This window comes from Ostrinia nubilalis, chromosome 1, assembly GCF_963855985.1.
Source record: "Ostrinia nubilalis chromosome 1, ilOstNubi1.1, whole genome shotgun sequence".
NCBI classification, from domain to species: domain Eukaryota; kingdom Metazoa; phylum Arthropoda; class Insecta; order Lepidoptera; family Crambidae; genus Ostrinia; species Ostrinia nubilalis.
In genome coordinates this window covers 5,092,416-5,114,573 of record NC_087088.1, presented here as the reverse complement: position 1 = coordinate 5,114,573, position 22,158 = coordinate 5,092,416, and the positions used below count along the sequence as shown (strand labels likewise).

Sequence of the window (22,158 nt, the reverse complement as noted above, 5' to 3'; positions counted from 1 at the left end):
GGTAATTTGTGAGCGTGGATTCCATACTCACATGCAATTCCTAGCAGCAATGTCTTTGTGTAAGACATGCTGTGAATGTAGATACAGCAGCCCATCCAACGCATGGAGCGCCATCCGTACCACATGTTGAGTCGTCAGAGGCGGAGGGGGCGCTCCTCCCGCCGCCCCTCCCACCGTCACTCCTCGGCAAGCCAAAAGAAACTGCTTCAGGTTCCGCCAGCTAGCGCCCCAGGGGTATAACAAAAACGGAGCTGTCTGATCCTCTATGCTGACCCCAAGAACCGACAGCACTCGCTCGTGATGTAAGCCATACAGCATACAACCTTCTTGTAGAAGTAGTGACACCTAAAAAGAAAATGTTGTGTTACAAAGATTCGTAAGTACAGAATACAGATCATCAATGTATTATTACGAAAATGACTTTTGTTATTTACCTGCACTTGAGAAGCGTGTTCAGCAACAGTCTTAACGAGCACTTCTTGCTCCCTAGCATCTTCATCTGCGTACGTTCCTCTATAAACCCGTCCAAACGTTCCTTCCATCGCCACTGAGCGTAGCCGCACTCGACATCTTTGTATGGTGAGCTCTGCTATCCTCTGCTGCAGATCTCTCGCTCTCTCTTCGGCCGCTGCGGCGGGGAGAGATGTTGGCCGACGGTAGCTGGTATAACTGGCAGCGGACTTACAAGACGAATCAGGTAGAAATGCGTGAGCATCTTGTTCGTCGCTGCGAGCTCTTCTGAGTTTCCTAGCTCGAGCTCTACACGCCGCGGCTGCCACTGCTGCTATCAGTAGTGCGCCGCCAGCACAACCAGCTCCCGCGTAAAATATATCAGCAGAGGTCTGTGCGTGAGGAACGCTGTCCACTCTGACGGCCGGACGAGGCGCGTCCTTCAAACATATTTTCCTTCGACGAAAATGTAAGGTAGTAGACGAGGAACCCGTCGAGACGTTCAGAGAAATTGTGATGTCAACCTCCGCAGCGACTGTGTGTGTACACGGCAAGGTGACTTGCCAAGTCTGCGGTTCCGTGGGCACGAAACCCTCCGTCGAAATGTTAAATTCCGGCGTGTGCATTGCTTCGGAGTGATTTACTACTTCCACGTGGAGGGTGTATGGTAACTGCAACAAAAAACATATTGTTAATGCGAGCCCGAAATGGGTGTTTGCGTTCGTGAAAACATGCTGCATTCCTAACGGATGTCTCATCACGATATAACAGTATCAGTTCGTGCAATTGACGTACGACAGCACGCCAAGTGACCCTAAATGGTGTGCGGCGGTGTATATGGCAGCGTCAGCGGAGATCAAATGTCGACTGTTGCCCACCGGGAGATCACGACTGGCGCTCCTTTTACTACTTACAACGAACACTTTTACGGGAACTTCACGCCTATTTAGTAACAACACTTTCCTGTTGCTATATTTGCACATAGCCACATAATATGCAAACGTAGCCGCGGACATGTGATCGTTCAATGCGCTTTATGTTTCCCTTATGTGAATGACGTGCGTATTATCACACGCAGCGGCGAGCTTAGCAGATGTTTTGAATAGTTTATCTGCCTGAAGCTCGCCGAGTCTAGTTAAATATTGTGGTCATGGGACGGTCATTATCAAGTTAATCACAGGCCGTGTGCCGCGGCGTTTAAACAAACATTATTCGCCGCGGGCCCTTTGGCCGGCACCTCGGCGCATTAGAGAAGCATCGCGACTTGTGAGCGTAGGTGCGACAGCGAAGCCGCTAATTAAATATTATCACTCGACAGTCGGTGAGTACAGACAATGGCGCGATCGCTCATCGGCGCTAGTTAACCGGTTACCAAATATTTGCTCTAGTCAAAGGCGCCGCCGGGCAAATAAGGGAGTCGAGAGCCGGGGGCCGATCTGATAGCGCCGCCCGAAGCCGCCGAGATGCCGATAAGGGCCAGGCCGCGGGATCGCAACCGCAGCATATTCCTGACCTTTTACTTTTTAAAACGCTAAGCGAATCTTAATAAATCCAAAAAGTATTACACCATTATAGAATATCTCCAGACGAGAAGACATGTCCCTGAATACATTCGAATCGAAACGACTCAGGCTTCAAAAAGCGTTTTCTTATGACTTGCAAATACCGTCCTAAATAAGCAGATGTTTTATTGACAAGAGCACTGAACTCGTTTTCGGGTTCTCGCTTTTGAAATGTGAACGTTGAAACCGTTTGTGCGTCGCTTCTGCCCAAATCGAATGTAACGAGCTCGTCTCGCAGCATCGCCGGAGTACAGCCGCCGCATAAAATAAATAATGCACATAATATTTGGTTAGTGATGCAGGGCACAGGATGCAAAGCAAATAAAAGAGGCGATGCATCGTGATTCGCCGCCGGATTATTTGCATAGGAGGCGGTCTAATTTGAATTAGAAATATACAAATGTAAAGACGAAAATAAATATCCGGCTAATCAATCAAACGTTGGACAGGGTAAAATCCATGGGCAAACTGCCAGGCAAGATTATTTGGTTGCTCGGTGCTGTTATCAGGACATTGTGATATCGGATGTCGGTGCTACCGTAGAATTACCATATGAATGAGTTGTTTGCGAAGGCGAGGGCAAACAAGCTAACTTGGACGCAGAAAAAATAAACTTGCCTTCTTTCTTCCTGCCTTCACAAGTTAATTACGGCTGCGGAAGTTAGAGAGAGAGGATGCGGAGGAATCTTGTCTATAAAGTACATAATTGAAGATGCGGTAAAAAATCTCAGAAAGTCGGGAGAAAAACTTGTTTCGAAGTGAAAACTTGCATTTGTTTAGTACTGGCGTGCTCGGTGTAATCCGTACTCATTGATCACTTAGCATTCAGCTCATGCCGGAGATTACCATAATGGTGCGATTGTTTCATAGAACTGATTGTTCAGTTTAAGCAGTGGAGGAGCCTCGTAATATATTGCTTTAGACTTTTAAATGTCTTACCGGACGAATGCACATAGCGAAAGAATACCTGACGAGTAACGAACAAAAAGCTGCATGCATCTACGTTTATATCTGCAGGTATTTCAAGTGGTCATAAGTACTGAGTAATAAATAAATGAATAATAGTCTGTCAATGTCTCATACCGAGTTTTTTTATATCAATAAGCAGCATACAAAGTTGATGATATGGCATCGTCATATTTGGTCAGATGAGTAATATCCATAAATCCAGAAGCATTTTATGGTCCATTGATAATTTGTATTAAAAGAATGGCGAGAAGAATGTTTTGAAGGTGTGTAAGGGTATAGTTGTTGCGAAAAAAGGTAACTGAATTCTGAAAACGCACTGGCTAAACGGTAGCGTTGAACTATAGAACCTCAACCTTAATTTTCTCAAGTCCTGAATTTATCGGGCATTATAACCCGCCATAGGTCTCCATCATTGCTCATTGGCATTAGCCAATACCCAGCTTTACCACAACAGTCTCTAACAAGAAACATATTTACTGGGAGGTCTCTATCTAAAATAGTGACTGAATTTCTTGCGCTGCTTCTTCTCAGCACTAGCCCATTTATTGCCCCGAAGCAGTAGTAGTTTCAATACTGGGACGTGTAAAACTGCTTTTTAAAAGCCTATTTGCAAAAAATAAATGAGATTTATGAGATTTTTCAACCAGAATTTTTTAACTCTAAACCAGTGGTTCTTAACCGGTGGTCCGCGGACCACTGGTGGTCCCTGGAGACATTCCAAGTGGTCCACAAAGTGCACTTGCACACCTAGGTTAAAACTAGAGATGAAACGGATAGTTGTTTGGCCGGATACCGGATACCGGATATCCGGCCAGCTGCTAGGCCGGATAGCCGGATATCCGGCGGCCGGATAGTTGGCCCATTGTCTCGTTGCATGTCGTGACGAGTTTAGCGCCGCACAGGTGCTTCGAACGCGATCAGTGGGTCTATTAGTAGACTAGACTAGTCACACTTTTCGAAAATCGAATCCGTCCGAATAGAATGTCAGATTTTGCCACTTGTCTAGGGGGCAGATCAATTCGGGTGATTTCAGTTGTTATAGCGAGTGTGTGATTGAATAGCGAAAATTAAATTAGTTTACTTGCTGCGTAATCTGACTGAACTGCATGCATCATATCACCAGAGACCAGATTATGAAACCAGACCATCAGTGAAAAAAAGATCGCCTTTTTTATTTGGCAATATTTCGACATTAACATAATTATGTTTACTATCTTTGTATTCGTCATTAGAGTGATTAGCCCAGAAAAAGAAATTAGAATTTTGAAAGGCCTTAATATGGCTTTTTTGTAACTTTTTGGACCGTAAATAAAAGCCGTCATTATTATAAGCCATTTCATTGATATTTACCTCAAAGATTAAAGTATTTCATTTTATGAATAGGAAAATGTCGTAGTTTTTTAATATCCGGTATCCGGCCGGATAGTGAGTTACTATCCGGTATCCGGCCGGATAGTAAATTTATTCCGGATATCCGGCCGACCGGATAGTTACCGGATATCCGTTACATCTCTAGTTAAAACCACTTTTCACTGATTTTTGCAGTTAAACGGGTTTTTACCGATTATGAGGTGGTCCCTGACAAGACAGAAATTTGGTAAAATGGTCCCTCATGACTTAAAAGGTTAAGAACCACTGCTCTAAACAAATAGTTCTGCTTACCGGTCTCCTGGTGAGGCTCTGCCACGTGAAGTGCAGCTCGCCGATGGTGGCCGGCACCGGCACCACAAAGTTGAGGGCGTAGAAGTTGATCTGCCCGTCCCGCACGTAGAACAACTCCGCCGTAAGTCCTGGGGGAGAAGGTTCACAATCAGTAAACTTTTCAGAAGCAGAACAGTACTTAACAAGGAATAAAACATAACCCTCCTTCTGGCGTAGTCGGGTTAAAAATTGTTTATCGATTATTACCGGTAGCATTTGTTTTCATATACGACAGTGTAGTACGAAACATACGCCTTATTCATTAACGATGCTTGCTTAAGTGAAGCAGCAAATCGAACGCACAGCGTTGAATAGAGCTCTCATGTTGGTTCGTGTGTCACCCTGTGCGTCCACTGTGAGACCTCATGGTAATGTTTGTGAATACGGACGATACACATCAAAGTAAAGTAAGCAACTCTGCATCTGTCTGTGGCAACTTTTTTCTTTAGTTATAATAGGCGCTATTTTGGAACTAAATGGATTTCAGTCTGATCATCTGATGTGCTGTCGAGTTTACTTAGTTATTCAAATATTTTATCTTTTAATACAAAAAATAACAATACAGTTACGTTATGTTGCTCATTAGGGGTATGTTTAATGTCATAACATGCAATGCAATACGATAAGTGTGGTGATTAATTAATGAATTCATGGACTATTGGGTCAAGCGTGTTTAGTTCTAATAAGATGTCATTACGAATTGATAAGACCCGTGTTTAGGAATATGATACATAATTAACCCATTAACGCCCATAGTGAAACCACGATATATTTTCATAATATTTTTTATTATTGCTACTGAATGGATTACAAGTAATCTATAAACACAAAAAAATATTTAAAAAAGTTAAAAACCTTGAAAAAAAACCCTGTACACAGGTGTGTACAATGGGCGGATCAGGTGAGAAATTTCCCGAAGCAAGGTCGCTTTACGCAAAGCGTTTTCATGAATTTAGAGCAACGCCAACGCCCCTACTATGGCAAATAACACACCTAAGAGGGTTTACAATACGGTTATGCCCTCCATTGCTTGACTGTAAATATGATGTTGACGATGATGGCCGCGTCTTCGTTTTATTATTGGGTAAATACGATCTGGCAATAGATCGCCTAAAAGCCAATTGATCCAAGTACGTTGTGTTTTTGGTTTACACGGTAAGTACATATAAGCGCCATGCATTTGAGACCGCCATAATCCACTAGTTTGGGTGATTTCATGAGCAGTAGAAAAAATGGGTGATAATTTTTCTCCAAGTAGGATTTTCAGAAACTTCGTTACGAGCACGTTTTTGAGCCGGACCAAGGCTTGAAAGAGTTTCTTCATTGCTACTGACCCACTCCGGCTCTTCATCTGAAGGTTGGTGGCGTAATAGCTCGATAGTACCTGGTATATCTCAAAATACCGAGGAAGTCAAATCATCTTATGCACCTTCTTTTTCATCACTAACAACAGCAGGATCAGGTGGTACGATGATCAATTTGAGCTCCGTATCGTCATCTTCAGTTGCCATAATGGATTCGATGGCTTCCTCTAGTCTTGGAACTCGTTTTGAGATGATAAACGTTATCTATGTGACATCTCCAATTATCAACCAAGTCTTGAAAAAAATGTTTTTCTTAGTATACATTCACCCACTGTACACAAGCGTGTACACCAACATTCTTGAACAATTTTTGGTATGTTATATGTATATATTTATTATTTTTTTAGCTTATAATAATAATTTACAATGTAAACTTACCTTGAAACGTAGAATTGAATCAAATTATAGCTAAAATATATTATATCAGTATTATTTCACAACCGGCGCCAGTCACTTTGAGAAAAGGTCGGAAAAAAATGTTAATTAGACATTTATTTTTGCTCCACCCTCCAACTTTTTTATATTTCTTACCTTGTATCGACATCTAGATTAGGTTTTATCAAGTAATTTGACTTAACATTAGAAGTCGCGTTCAGAAATAAAGTTTAAAGAAGTGTACACACGTGTGTACAGAGGGCGTTAATGGGTTAATTACGTTAATTTTGTAACACTTGCTTATTTATGTAAACTACTAATGGCAATAACTGTCACATTAATATATTTATTTCTTGTATGTTTAAAATAGCATAGCCTGCCAACGAGTAATTTTACAAAATTTTATTCTTCAACTATTTGTAAAATTGCTAAACCTACCGGATCCTATAACAACAATGTGTAATAAGAACTCGTTTGTTTAGCATTTGAGATTGCAAAGAACATGAAATCCAGTCCACAATACACCCATTGAGAGATCGAGTCCAAAAATCAGTTCGCATCAATAACACGCGGAATCGCGGCAAAAAGTTGAAAGCGCACGCGCACAATGCGGCGAGATCAAAGCGCGAGCGCACAAAGGTGCCGCAACCCGACGCCCGCGCCACCTGCCCTGTACGATAACCATGGGAACTAACGAAAAACTTTGGTAAAAACATCTCTAATACGTTCAATTGGGGTATAGAGTCTTATGTAGAGCCAGCCAGCCACAGGAGCTAAAGCTCATAGAAGGAAAAAAAATTGCGAGATAGTCGATTCGCTGACTATATCGTGTAGGCTGAGATCTCGGAAGACCTGGGCGCAATGTTCGATGGCCTCAGTAGAAGCTCTCCTCAATATGTGAGCCTCAAAATAAACATGAAAAGACGAAAATTATATCAAATTATAATGTTGCACCCACTCCTCTGAAGGTTAGACTCTATAGTCGGGACAAACAGTCCAGTCCTGTTAGATAAGTCCAATTTCTAAAAATAGATCAATCTTCGAATCTAACTCTGCTTCGGAAAGCTTTGAGGCATCTTCATTTTTCTCGTCCAAACTACAGCTACGTCTTGGATCCAGTGTCTCAAGACCACAGTCTTTCCCTAGTGTGTTGCCAGTAATTACTTAGAGCAAATTATAATTTATGATAATTACAAGCCCAACATGACGCCAAGTGCATTGCTTATTTATTCATGTTTGCTATTAATAGTGTTATTAGTTGCTATGAATTATTACGATATGGCGACAAGGCTCCTAATATGTCCCTCATATGGCCACTTAAGTGGTTCCGCTGAAGTACTTAAGTTTTTCCCTTCTCGGTAAGGACTAAAATATGAAACATTATGGCCATGAGTTGACTATAACTAGCTCTGGTATCGAGTGGCTACATATCAGGACCAAGAAAACGGCAGTAGATAACCGGGTTTTACGACAACATTCATATTTATCATGGATGTTTATTATAATATTAGTTCGGACCGAGTAAAGTATCATTGTCTGATATAAGTGAACTGTAGAACCAATTATTACTGTGTATTTTCGCACAAGTATCTAGGGCAGAATAGGAATACCTGCTAAAATGTAGATTGATTCAAAATATATTGTAACAAAATATCCACCACCACCAATGGTAAACCAAAATGTTGCAGAGCGGGCTCAGAAATACATATTTACGGTACTTGATGAAAGTAAAGAGAGAGTCGTTAAATTTTTCTTTATAACAAGATAAGGGGTTCAACAGGATTCCCCAGACGTTAAATTGTAACGTACACCACATTAAACGGATTTCTGGTGCCCATGTGGCGCTTCAATCTTAAATATTTTTACTTTGCCCCTAAACAGTGTCGTGAACAAGTTTCATAATGACCGGTTCCACATAAATAAGGAAACAGGATCCACGTTGCTGCCCATCCCGCAGTCAGATCGGTGTTAATAACACTATAATCGTTAAATATTAATGTCCTATCTAAACATGTTTGTACATTTTCCACGATATTACACCCACATGCAAATGAGACGCCGAAACGGTCATGCGTGCGATTAAATTAATAATTTTAACGCCGTTAACGGCTATTTGTTTATTCGAGAAGCGATAACCACGATTAACTGCTAACGAGCACAATATACCACAGTGTCATTCAATTTGCATATAGGTCGCAGCCGCCGCCTCGCCCGCGCTCGCATTATAATTCCAGATGCACGACTGGCCAAGCGACTTATGAAAGCTTGTTTGTAATAATTACTCACCTTTGTATTTTTAATTCCACGTATCTACACAACCAAATTGTTACTAACAAGCTAAGTAAATACCGGCTGGTATTATCAATGGTATCAGAGGAAGATCAGCACCACTGTATAATAAATTGTTTCCTAGAAACGTCCTCTCTAGTTTTAATAGCCGTTGAGCACGGAAACCCGCGGCACGAATCTACGAATTTTGATTGGGCAATAAAGATGTGACACAAGTTGCTCCGTAACATTCCCACATAGGTAATAAGTGGTTGCGGTGCTACCGTGCGCGGCGCCTTTGAAGCGGCCAGCAAAAGGAACGAGACCACTCGATGCGACAAATAACAAGAGATAACCAGCACCCGCCTCCGACGGCGCCCACTTTTTTTGCTTACATTAACTAATTTCTTAAAACCAAACGGCGCTTTTGAGGCTTATCGCAGATTTCTTTTAAACACCACTTGTATTTATATTACTGCCGAAGAATTTTATTAATAGACTCCAACCCATTGTGCGGTGGAGGGCGGAGGAATATCGCGCGAAATCGCGTGTTCACTATTGACGCATTCTACATTCGCACCTCCGAATAAAGCTTTCATTACGTTCGTACAAAAACCCATTTGTAAGGAATAAAATAGAGCGACGAACAATGCCCGCTGATATTTCGTATAGAAAGCTCCCCTTCAAGGCGTTGGATATAAGGATTTTAGGGCACAACAGGGGCATTATTGTGGAATTATGCGGACGAGGTGTGCAAGGAAATAAAACAAAATGCAGGTGTCGGAGAAAATAAAGCGCAGAGTTATGCACTTCAGGCCGGAGGGTTCGCGTCGCCACTTCGCCACGGGGAAATCTCCCACATTTATTCAGATAGAAATGAATATACAATAAGTAAAGGCGACGAAGCAGCCGGAAAACCGCTAAATAAATAACTGAATTTTACAACTTTACCACATCCCATAACTACGCGTGATAATGGTTATCATAAAATGGGTATACGATGTGTTAAGAATAGTATTGGAGGCGTCGTAAAAAACTGTATTTAGGTAGAGCCTGTTGCAATGGCGACAGTTTTATAGGCTCTTTTACCGGAAAACATTGGTTTGATGACTAAGGGACAGCCCGGCACATGCCGCGGGCGACGACTAATCGACGCTCCGTACTATTAATCGCCTCGTTTGCCGTTGAAAAGCAGTGACTTCGTTGTTTTGAATGCCCCTCGATAGCAACAGTAGTTTACATAGCGCAGACGCTCCCGCTTCACCCGACGGAATTAGATGGTAGTAAATCTGCGAGTCCAGCTCACGAACCAAATTTGTCGTGCTTGCCGTAAACAGCTATAAATATTTTATTGAAATTCCCCAACGCACTAGGGATATCGTCGTTACTTGCACACGCTTACTCGTGCTGACAATTTAAATACCGCAAAGATAAATCGAAACGAAACCTCAATTATATTTCTACAAATCAATCGAACCGTTGCAAATTGCGTAATAGCATTTGTATAAAAACCCAACTCAGGAGTAGTCAGGTGTAAAACTTTGAGGTTTTCGGGATCAGCGTTCCGGAAGCGAAGCGGGTAACGTGATCCCTTATTGTTGGGCTGTCTGTCTGTCCGCTGGGGCTTTGTCGTTAACAAGATTTGCCCTTCGAACGGACGGTTCAAAGCCTATCCTCACAAAGGCCTCAGAATTAAGCCCTTGCTAAGGTGTGAAGACCTTAGGGACATTGTTTTGTATTTGTGGGCCACTTCTTTGATTTATATTACACATCAATCATTAAACTGATTCCTTTGAAAACGCTCGCTAGATATTTACGAGCCGTCTGTCTGGCAGACTTGTGGACCATCTGAGCCCATCTGCAGAGAATACACCGTCTGGAAAGCTAGTTTTAGTCGTACTAATGAGTCTGGCCTCAGGCTACGCCGATTCTACATCGCTAAGCCAGACCTTTCTTGGGTAGCATTAATGTTAGAACAGCAGACGCTGTCGTCCTTTTGTCTCAATTGTCTGAATGTGCGACAAAGGGAAAATATAAGTGAAGGGCACTCTAAGTAATAGACTCTAAGTGAGACAGAGGTAAAGAACCTTCTTTTCTTACAAATGTAAATACATTCGACCAACCACATCAATATCAGAAAATTCATTCAGCACTGATCTCTCTGCGTTTGCCATTTCCCAAAACAAAATCAAGGTGCACGGAGCAGGCATTTCGAGGGTGCGAAGGAAGGAAGGGCACCATCTCGGGGAGGATAATGTGCGTAATAATCACCGCCATACTTCACCGCTGCGTTGTTACACATACCATTTACCCCGGCACCCCCTACATCGTATTTAATTACACAGTAATACAATTACACGTGCGTTCGCATTAAACAAATTTACTGTATTAATTAAACGCCTTGACCTATTCACCCGCTGTGAAACTTGCAAAACTCAGGTGTTTTTACGATCTTGAAATTAACAAGACACCATCTTATCATAAAATCTTTCGATTACGCAAACCCAAGAGTGTGAGCTCACGAGACGTCCGAGGGGCTAAATGAGAACGGTCGTTATGCATAATCTCCGCGTATCGACTTAATTAGTCGAGGTTGTTTAGCTTTTATTGAAAATAAGAGATCAAAGGTTTCGCATGACATTAATAGGTGTTTATATTAGAAACTTCATTAGGAGTGCGCTCGTCCGCATTGTGTCGCAAATGAGAGCGGTTTTAAAATGCCTCAGAGCTTATCGGCGCGTTGATGGATGCCGGTTTTTGCCCGCGTGCCCGAACAGCCCGACCTAATCCCGATGAATTAGTTTGACAGTCGGGATCTTTTCCTAATTTTTTGCTACAAACCAGATGTGTATTGTACGCTCTTCTCTTAATTACGTGCGGCGAGATAGAAACCGATCGCTGCGACTTAATTAGCCGACAGTTATGAATCGTTTCACGATTGACACCGGGAAAATAAATACGGCGTGTAAATGTTATTATAATAATGCTATCAGTGCTCGTGTTAATAGTGTTGTAATAAAATAAACATGACCCGTTAACGATGCGCGCCCTGCAGTACTCCGTCGACGGATTTATTCTCTGACACGAGCGAGTTGATGTAAACAGTTGCCACCTGTCGCTAAATTACATCGCGAAAGGGTAAATATTATCGTTACAATAATAGTGAACGTTTTATACTGCGCTATCAAAACAAAGTCGTTCAACGTTGTGTTTATGCTGCAGACAAGTTGGATACTGGCGAAATTGAACTCGGTGTGTCTTGAAATTTATGACGTCACGTGCGGAACGCGAGAGGAAATTAACTTCAGCGGAGTTATGCGCGCCTGGTACCGACACACGTAACTTACAACATCAACTAACTATTGAATAAATGTATCGTTAGGCTTATAAAGTCATAATGAAACAAAACATTTAAAGACAATGGTGTTGATTCATCCGTTTCCTTGTTAAAAGTGGAGCAAAATATGCCCGTAATATATGTACATAATGAGTACCTACAGAGGTAGTGTAACAGATAATGGTCCCTTTCCAATACTTCTGCGAAATCTATTTATCATACATTATTGAGAAAGTACCGCTTTAAGTCGTGATCGAAATGGATCATGGTCGCTCGAGGCCTCAAACTGCCACTAGAACTGCGCAAACCGCTATCTATACCTGAAGGAGCAATTTAAATCTTATGTTTATGTTAAACCAAATTGTATCTCCCAAGGGTCTCGACAAACATCATGACTGGAAACTTAAATAAAAACTCACGGCATCTCAAGAACCCTGCGATGTGACAAACGACAGAACGCACATAAAATAGAAAAAAAAACTAAGCACGAAGGCGGTCGTGACGTGTTTGTAAATGTTGCAGGATTATGCCCAACAACCCTTCGCATGAATTTGTTTCTTGTATCGTTTAAATCCAATTACCGAGTCAGGCCACGTGCACGACTACTAGACCTGACAGCGAACATTTCTCGAGCTTATCTGACAGATAACGACAATCCTTCTACAGAGGTTATCGCACGGTAGCTCCCCAAAAATCGATTGCTTATCGACCATGTTATTGCGATATGAGATTTATTTTCGTGTACCTTATCGCGACCCGATAAAGATTATTCCAAGTTATCACGGCTACTGGACATTCTTATGTCTCCAAGGAAAATGTGTAAACAGCAGTTCTCATCAGAGCCACCTTTCCTGAAAACTCGTAGTTTGTGTCAGTGCAATTCAAATAGAAACTGTATGCCGAGTGGAGGTGTCCAATAACAAAACACACGAACACGCTTGTCAAATAGCGTTCACCAAATATTATCCCACCGCCCGTATTATGTGGATTTGTACCAACATGACGTTCGCAGGGCACAGAAGTTGTTTGCTCTGGAACTTAGAAAGGTTATAAGGCCCGAGGAGGAAAATATCAGGAAGCATTTTATACTTTTTCGACGTTTTGACACGCGTGTTTGAATAAGTTTCCTACGAAATGAAAGGGGAACAATGCAATGTGAATGTTTAAAAAATCGTCCGTTGGGCGAGGCCTGAAGAGAGCAGTTTGTAAAGAGCTCTCGACGAGGGCTCTCCAAAAGAGCGTCGACGGCAGCGCGCTTAACCTGCGCTGTTTACACCTCGCCAACACCTAGATATCATATTTTACTTTTATAAACTACTGCCAGCCAGAGGAAAGGTTTTATATTGCGGAGGGGGGCGGAAGGTACTGAATTGAGGACGTAATCGGACGCTCGAGCGGAGGCAATCTAAAGCTGCGGCGTAACCGGGAATTATCGAATTGGAAACTGTTCGGAACATAATTTACGAAGCCGACCGTCAGGCGATGGAAAATCATAAAAATTTAACATCGCCCGTAAAGTAAACAATGGGCAAAAAAAGCAAATCGTAAACGGTTGTGGGGCGTGCCCTCCGATGCTCGCGCTCTCGCGTTATTTTCGATGCAAAGAGTTTGCACAAATTTTAATATGCTGAACCTTATCTCAAGCTGAATCAACGAAACACAATTTGCTTGTGACAAGTTTTTATTACAAACTTAATTAGTGCAAACGATTATGACCCAGTGATATCGATCTATCTGATTATGTTGTATTTTATTAGGTCTTCGTGTAGCAGAAATGTAGAGTATGTAATTAAAATTCTACACGTTATGTCTCCGTGAGTTTTTTTTTTTCACACGAATACACAAATTTTTATTAAATCTTCGGATTCTTTTTTTATTCTGTGTATTTATCAGAAAATGTTAAATCAAACGTAGGTATTTCTAAGAATCCGATTTAATATTACAGTCGTAAATATTGTCGAATTCGTAGATATTAATTTGCGTGATAAATCTGCGTGATACATCTCTAACAGGGAAATTGTGATGTTTCTTTTTAAACGGACGATGCTTTATTGATATTTACGAAAGGCATTCGTGCAGACATCATCTGATTTAGGTATTTTTAATCGAGATAACAACAGTATACAGGGTGTTTCAAAATACCCCCTAAAGCCTGAAAGGGCACAGAAACTGAAACAATCTGAAATAGAAGCCGTTGTTCCTATTGTCATATCTTGAACGGTTTTGGAAATAACGTACATCGAAAGTTTTCAAAAATATCGATATGAATTCCCTCACTTTCGATCAGCTGCAGCGGGGTTCATCGAACGCAAATCATAGACTTTGTATTTTTCAGAATGTCAATTAGCCGCATTTTTTGCCTACTTCCTTTATCGATGTGTTAAAAGCATGTTTGTTCGTTAAATAAACATTTTAAATAGGTACTCACTAAAACTTTACATGGGTACGTACATTTGAAAAATTTTGTGAAAACTTCATCTATCGAAATCAGGCCACTTGATGGAAAAAAAATCGTAAGTAAATAACTTTTTCCGATAGCAACATCACTACTAATGATAGTTTTCAAACATTCTTAGACAACAGAAAAAAAAATAAAAAAATCCGTGAAATTCCAGGTAGGTTACGTTACCGTACCTTCAGTCGAATTCTGTTATTATTTAATCTTTGAAATTGCATTTCCGCCCATCTTTAGCTTACTCCTAGTACCTTTCCTGGTACCACCAGGAGTAAGATTGAATTGTGTTCCGTATAAAAATAAGTATTTAGTAACCAGTTTGTAAGTTCACCATAAGCACCAATAAAGCCTCATAATTACGGAGCCGCAGCGCGTGTTGCGGTACTTATTATCGCACGCATAAACACAAAAAATATTGATGCGAGACGGGTGAAGTGGTGGTGCCAGCCTCTCTTCGCGCGGTGAATCCCGCAACAATAAACGCCGTGTGAGACGCATCGAAGCCATCCGCAGGATTCGGCTGCAAATAACGTTCCATTTCAAGAATACGCGTCTTAAATCGCTTTTCCGTAAAAGCACTCATGCACACACAATGCCAATGTTTGAACTCAGTACGTCGCACAACGTACGATGCCCGGCGTCTCCGTAAATGAGGCCTTAGTTTTATGTCATTGGATACAGAGGCGTTCACATCATATTTTACAAAATCCTTGCAAAATGGCTCCTATTTAAGCAGCAAAAGGTTGATGTGAACGCATCAGTCTGTACCATTATTATTATTTTGTAATAATTTGCCAATAATAATAACATTAATAGCGGCATTTAAAAAATGCTGAGAATGAGGATCATTTCGATTTTTAGCTGTGAATGCAGATTTATAGGGCTAAGAAATCCTTAATACACAGTCCAAAAATTTTTGTTCTACGACAAAAATTGACGAAGTTATGGCCAAATTACTAAAAAAGTTCACTGATCGCCCGGCGCGGGGACGATGACGTCATTATATCCGATCCGAACGCTGCCGGCGTACTGCGTGGATAGAAAATATTTTTTTCTAGCCAAACTATCAGTTTTAGAGAAAAACTTGTAATGACATTTATCATCAGAATAAAGTAAGCTATCGATAGGTAATTTTTAAAAATAGAAATTGTGAAAAATAACGCAAAAAATCCATACGCTCATACGATTCAATGGAACGCAGAGACGCGATTGGGGTCTCCGCGGTGGTATATTTGGCGATTTATTCAAATAAAGTGTTCATAAGTGTTGTTAGAGTCATATCTTCTTCCAAGTAAAATATAAAAATGTATAAGTATTAATTTATTTACTTCTAACAATAAGGTATAGCTGAGGCAGATTCACTCTCCCTAGGCTACAAGACATTGCTATGAAGATCATTTCGATGTACACGCAATACCTACCTGTTATTTAGTTTTTCTGAGTTAAACCTACGTACCTACCTATCTATTCGCCGTTCCCATGGGCGGGCCAGCTGCTGCAGGAAAGGACAGCTGCTCCCTCCTGGAAATCTATTTAATCTTAGCCTAGATGCTGGGTATGACTCCCCCGCCCCCCTCCTCTCCCCAGGTCATAAGCTGGGCATGACTTCCCCCTCGGCCAGAAGTTGGGTATGATTTACCCCCCCTCCCCCCAGGCCCGAAACTGGGTATGACTTGACCCCTCCTCCTCCCCCCAGGCCTTATGGCCTGGCCATAAGCTGGATATGACTCCCCTTCGGCCAGAAGCTGGGTATGACACCCCCCCCCCCCCTCCCCCCAGGCCAGAAGCTGGGTAAGGCTAGCCCCTCCCCCCAGCCTATAAGCATAAGCTGGGTATGACTCCCCCTCGGCCAGAAGCTGGGTATTACATACCCCCCCCCCCCCCCCCCAGGCCAGAAACTGGGTATGACTTGACCCCCCCCCCAGGCCAGAAACTGGGTATTAGCATCATATTATGTATTATTATGTTCAATACAAACAATCATTAAGTTACACTCACCCCAACCGCGTCTCCGCATTGCATCGAATCCTATGAAAATGTGGTTTTTGGACATAGCGATACTTATTTTTCACAATTTTTATTTTTAAAAATTACTGGTCGATAGGTTACTTTATTTTGATGAATAAATGTTATAAAAAGTTTTTTTCTAAAACTGATAGTTTAGCTGGAAAAAAATATTTTCCATGCCAATAGTACGCCGGCTGCGCTCGATTCGGATATAATGACGTCACGCGGCCCTGCGTACGTTGACTTTTAGCGGCAAAAACGGCCTATGTTTATTACTTAATATCTTCGTAAGTAATGGTCCGATTTGGATAATTCAAAAAGATATATCTTTCTTATGTCTTAAAGATTAACGTAGATACTAGTTTTATTGAATTTTCTACAACAGTACTGATCCTCATTTAAAACAATTCTTAAATAATAATAATAACAACAACAACAAAAAACGTACATTTTGACAAACATTTTATTTAGTAAGGCAAGCGCTCAAAGAAAGGCCAACGCGGAAGCAAAAGTACTAGGGAAACATCAGTGCTTGAGCTTAAGCATTTTGGGTTTTCAGTTTCTTTTACGAAACCCTAATAGACAGTGATTGTAAACATTTTTACTTAGAATTTTTTTTGGTGGCTTGTTTTGAGTTTGCACATTTGCATAGTAACGGTTGGCACCTTTTAAACCCGCGCGTTCGCGGGGGCGAGTGGGGCGCCTTACTACATTTTTCAATTATCCCAAAAGTGAAATTTTAAGTTGGTATGAAGAACATGACGTTATACTGTAGCATCGTATCGTACAACTCCGTGTAAGTTTTTCCCTCCATTCGATAAAATTTGTCGTATCAGAAAAATCTAAAAACATTAACTACTTACATCCATAATCATTATTTCAAAACACATAAATGCCTAGTCAATGGTAATACTAACTTACCATCAGGTGAGATCGCGGCCAAATGTTTAACTATTCATTTAAAAAATATGTTTTTATTTACTCATAAACCTTTCTTTAATAAATTCCAAAATCGCCTCGTACCTTTAAACTTAAAATCTTAAAAATCAATGAAAAATTAAAATAACACCCAAAGAAAATGTTGGCAACCTCATTAGTGGGCAGACGCTCGGGAACACCACCCCCCGCCCCATCTAACGGCTAACTCGTGCGCAGCGCTGCGCGCCTGGTGGCGCCTGGTACACAATGGGCCGAAATATGCATTGCGTACTTATTCCGGACCAACAATATTTTTTTATTCACAACTAATTTTAAACATGCCTTTTGTATGTTAAACTTTTGGTGGTACAAATACTATTAAGATTGTGTATGTAATTCTAACTCAGCAAACTCTTGCTGTAAACGTAAACTTATTACAAAGGTAATGCTAGAACATAATCACGGGATGATATTACTTTAATATGCTTAAACTAAACAAGGCGGCTGAATAAAGGTATGGGAGAAATACTAAGTAGGTGCGCGTTATTGACACTGATATCAGAACGCCTAAACATTGAGGCTCAGTCAAAGAGAAGGTGACCTTTGTTCCTTAACTCGCCGAGCCTATTATTTACTTTGCGTGTTTGAACACAGTCACTCAATGTTTTGTTAAATTTATTAATTATCTCTTTGTCAAACAAAATAAATCAAAAATACCACAAAAAAGCACAACTATTTGAATTGCATACTCATCTGTTTTCGGAATGCAGATCATAGATTTAAAAAGATAGCTGATTCTGGTTTTACATTATTTGTAGAACAGTCATGTTTCTGATGTTGCAGTAAGTTAAGAGGACTGTTTATTATTAACAGAGATGCAATTAATGTTCCCGTGTAAACACGTTTAGGATTGTTATGTTAAGTAGGTAACTAAATTTTACAAGGTATGTTGGTGGGTGGGGCTTGTCACTTGACACCTTTTGACAAGCAGTTTCATACTAATTATGAGACATTTGGACATAGACTTAAAATTAAGTTAAAATTTAGTTACCTACTTAACTACTTAGTACGTGTAAATCAGTCTTAGGCTGCTTTTGTAAAAGTGAAAATTATTAAGGGACGCTTTAGAATGTTGATATGAAAATAAATCTGAGAATTCAATAACATTTCTTCTATTTTAAAATGAGACGTAACTCCTTTGTCGGCCGTTTGGTGTAGTGGTTCACAGCGGACTACTATTCCGAGAGGTCCCGGGTTCGATTCCCGGCCGGACAGAAATTGAAATGATGAATTTTAATTTCTGTGACGGGTCTGGGTGTTACTATGTATAATATGTATGTATTTAAAAAAAAAGCACATTATAAGTAGTATATCCGTTAAGTTAGCACCCATAACACAAGCATTGAGTTGCTTACTTTGGGGCTAGCTGGCGCTGTGTGAAATTGTCCAAAGATTTATTATTATTTATTATTATTATTAACTTGGTAGACAAAGTAGGCACATAAACGACATTGCGACATTCCTTTACCTGCGAAATAAAAATTAGCGTACTAAAATCATTCGAAATGTTGCATTGTCATAATAAGTTGCAAAAATTTGGCATGTGGCACGATCCCGTTCGCACCACTTTGCACTGTGCAGAAGCGCCGAAAGATCGCGACACCGGCCGTCGGCTCTTCTTTGATTTAGTCGTTCATATGCTTCGTGCGTGATCGGTGTGTTTTCCTATCGTTTAACCACTTTCGAAAGCTTTGTGTTTTGTGTTGTTTTGCTACAATGGCAATGTTTTTTAATTCCGAATATTATGAGATGATGTTGTGTGTGGGTCGAGCTGATGGAAATTTAGTTCAAGCCCGTAAACTTTATCGGGAACAGTTTATCGAAGGTAGACCGGCGGCTGACCAGCGACGGCTTCCGTCGTATCAGTGTTTCCTTGATATGGTGACACGTCTCCATTTTACGGGCTCTTCATCGATCGGGTTCTAGTGGACGCCCGTGTCGTCACGGGTGATGACGGGTGATGGGATGACGGTCACGTCATCATCATCCGTGAACCATAATTTTGAATGCTTGTTGTTTTGTTAACGACGTGCGTGTAATTTTTTTCTCCGTAGGTATTAAATAATACCTAGTAATACTAGGCGCACAGAATGTTTTATGAGGCGTGGCCGGGGGCGTGAACATAGAAAGTTGCTCCTGGTCACCCCTGGTCACTCCTGGTAGGACAATGAACTCAAATTAGTGATGGGAATTTTTATAATCGATATTTTTATTTTACATAAATTTACCCGAAATTAGAATATGTCGCTATGATTGTAAGAAATTAACAAGGGACTCTTTATAGACGTTTATTAAACACCCTTCAGTTATTAGGGGTTTTTTTGAAACACCCTGTATAAAAATTAACAATTGACGATCGATTTCGAAATTGCTTTGTGTTTCTGTGTGCACACACACACAGACTGGTGCGCAAATGCAATTAAACGCTTTTCCGTCACGGGATGGTTTCCGGACGCGGACAATGCGACTGCCGGCCGTCCGGGCCCCGGGCCGGACCGGGCGATTGGACACGCGGTAACTAGCCGTAATGTAATCGTCGGTAGACCAGAACGCTGGTGACGTAACGAATAAACAAGGGCTAAACGACAGGTTGACGGAGTTTTTGCTTCGGTGATGTGATGACAAACGTGATTTTGATGCAGCATTGATGGCTTTGATTAACGATGTCAGGAGGAATGGTTATTAACTCGTTTACAACCTTTCACATAGTTGATAGTACACAGGCGACTACTTAGAAGGATTAAATCCTTGGGAAAGATGCAGAATCCCTAATTTCCAAATACATATATGCTAAACAACATGAGGTAGAGGTACGATTTACGAACCACACTGTACGTGCCCGCCATATTTACACCTGCCGTAAAACGTTACGTTATTCAAATGTGGGAAGACTGAAACATGCGTGTGATCCGAAACGAATAACAAACAAAAGTTTATTCAATTAATTTCCCAGCCATCGTCGCAGGATAACATCTGTTTTGAATATAAAATACACCAACACGTTCCCTTGTTAGGACCCCAATAAAAATGAGACCCACACATCTGACGTTAACAAAAAACGAAACGAACAAAAACTGCCTACACGTACCACGAAGATCTCGAGTTTTGATCTAACGACCCCAAAGGATCCATTATTATTAATAACCGATGTCTAAATAAAACTTACGACGGGTATAAAAATTGAATAAATAAAAAAGAAAGATATTTTTCCAATACAAGACATTTATTAACACGGACGAACGGAATCGAGATAAAACAAACATGGCGGGCTGCGCGCGCGCATATATACATGAGTTTATCGTGGGAGGCTGTCACAACACGCGCCCATTGGCCGCGCGGCGCTGACGCATTGGTGAAAGCTCGAGAAGACACCCCATAACACGACATATGAGATGATGTTATCTCATAAAAGCATTCGAAGCCTACGCAACCTGGAGATCGGAGCTATTCCAATCACATACAGTGTCGTTGACGCGCACCGATAACCGTTCACTTTTAAGAATATGTAGATTTATTTCATTTATTAAGTAAATTACTATCTAATCGAATATTTGATAAGAATATCTTAGAAGATCTACAAGCGTAATGAGCTATCTGAATAAAAATACATCTTGACTCTGAATTAAATATACAAACTTATGAATACAAATCGTATGTTAACAGATATCTGAGCTTTAATATTCGAAGTCACGTACTTACCATGAGAGAAATGCGCGTTTCAACGTTTCAACCACAAATAATACGAAGCACTTTTCGAAACTATCTTCAAGATACGATCCTATTAACCTTGTAAAAAAGCTATTCAAATGTAACAAGGCTCTAATACGGTGGAAAGCGGGGCAGAGCGTTTATCAACAGAGCAAAACAACAAAGCAACGAGTCGTGATCCCCATCACTGATCCATCATCGAGGCCGACTGGCGGAGATGGATTGCTTGTATTATCCCAACAAGCACCTCGTATAACCGGCCCAGTTTCAATTGCCGACAATCCGTCCAAGTCACCTTTTCCCCGAACGGCATTTCAATTTTCTAACTCTAAAGAACCTCAATTTATCCAGTAAATGAAGCAGTTATCCAAACAACGGAGTATCTCATGGATCTCAAAATGCAGGAGGTGATTTACCTCAGGTAATTGTTACAGCACGATTGCATGATTTTCCCAACAGTGCCTTTTAAGCTCGAGCCAAAGTTGAGCAAATTCTCATAAAAATCTAGGACTATGAGAACGAGCTGCAGCTGTAACTTAATTAACGACTTTAACTGAGAATTATGAATCAGTTAATTGGTATTATGAGCTGGGAATGTTAAATATACCAGGGGAGTACACCCGTCGCGGGAGATACAACCACAACTTTATAATAACAGCATGCGGTGACTATAAATCAGAATTAAGGACGCTAACCAGAGAGCTACGGGTTTCGGCTTCGATTAAAGTTGAGTCGAAAACAAACAGGATCTCAGCCACGCCCGTTTCTTTTTAACCCCGCGGCGAGTCCCTGGCATTATTCCACCTGGCTGCTGCCCATTACAATTAGACAGGCCACTTTATACTCAGTGGCTACCGGTTCTCTAAGATAAAGGCCGGACTGCACGACACAAAAACTTTTTGTTCTCTTAACGACGTTAAAGTTGCCCTAAGTCACGACCACACGAACCCAGCACAAAATAAAAATAGCAATCACGCCACGCGA

At 41.0% G+C, this 22,158-nt stretch overlaps 1 protein-coding gene across 1 annotated transcript in view; it reads right to left on the bottom strand.

The window, feature by feature from the left end:
• Positions 1-22,158, bottom strand: part of LOC135086433 (tyrosine-protein kinase Drl) — a 43,240-nt gene that overhangs the window by 3,525 nt on the left and 17,557 nt on the right. Inside the window, exons 2-4 of the mRNA XM_063981183.1 lie at positions 4,644-4,771; positions 435-1,121; positions 32-345 (exon numbers count right to left, since the gene is read on the bottom strand). Coding sequence (XP_063837253.1) covers positions 32-345; positions 435-1,121; positions 4,644-4,771 — 1,129 coding nt within the window. The remainder of the gene's footprint in view (positions 1-31; positions 346-434; positions 1,122-4,643; positions 4,772-22,158) is intronic.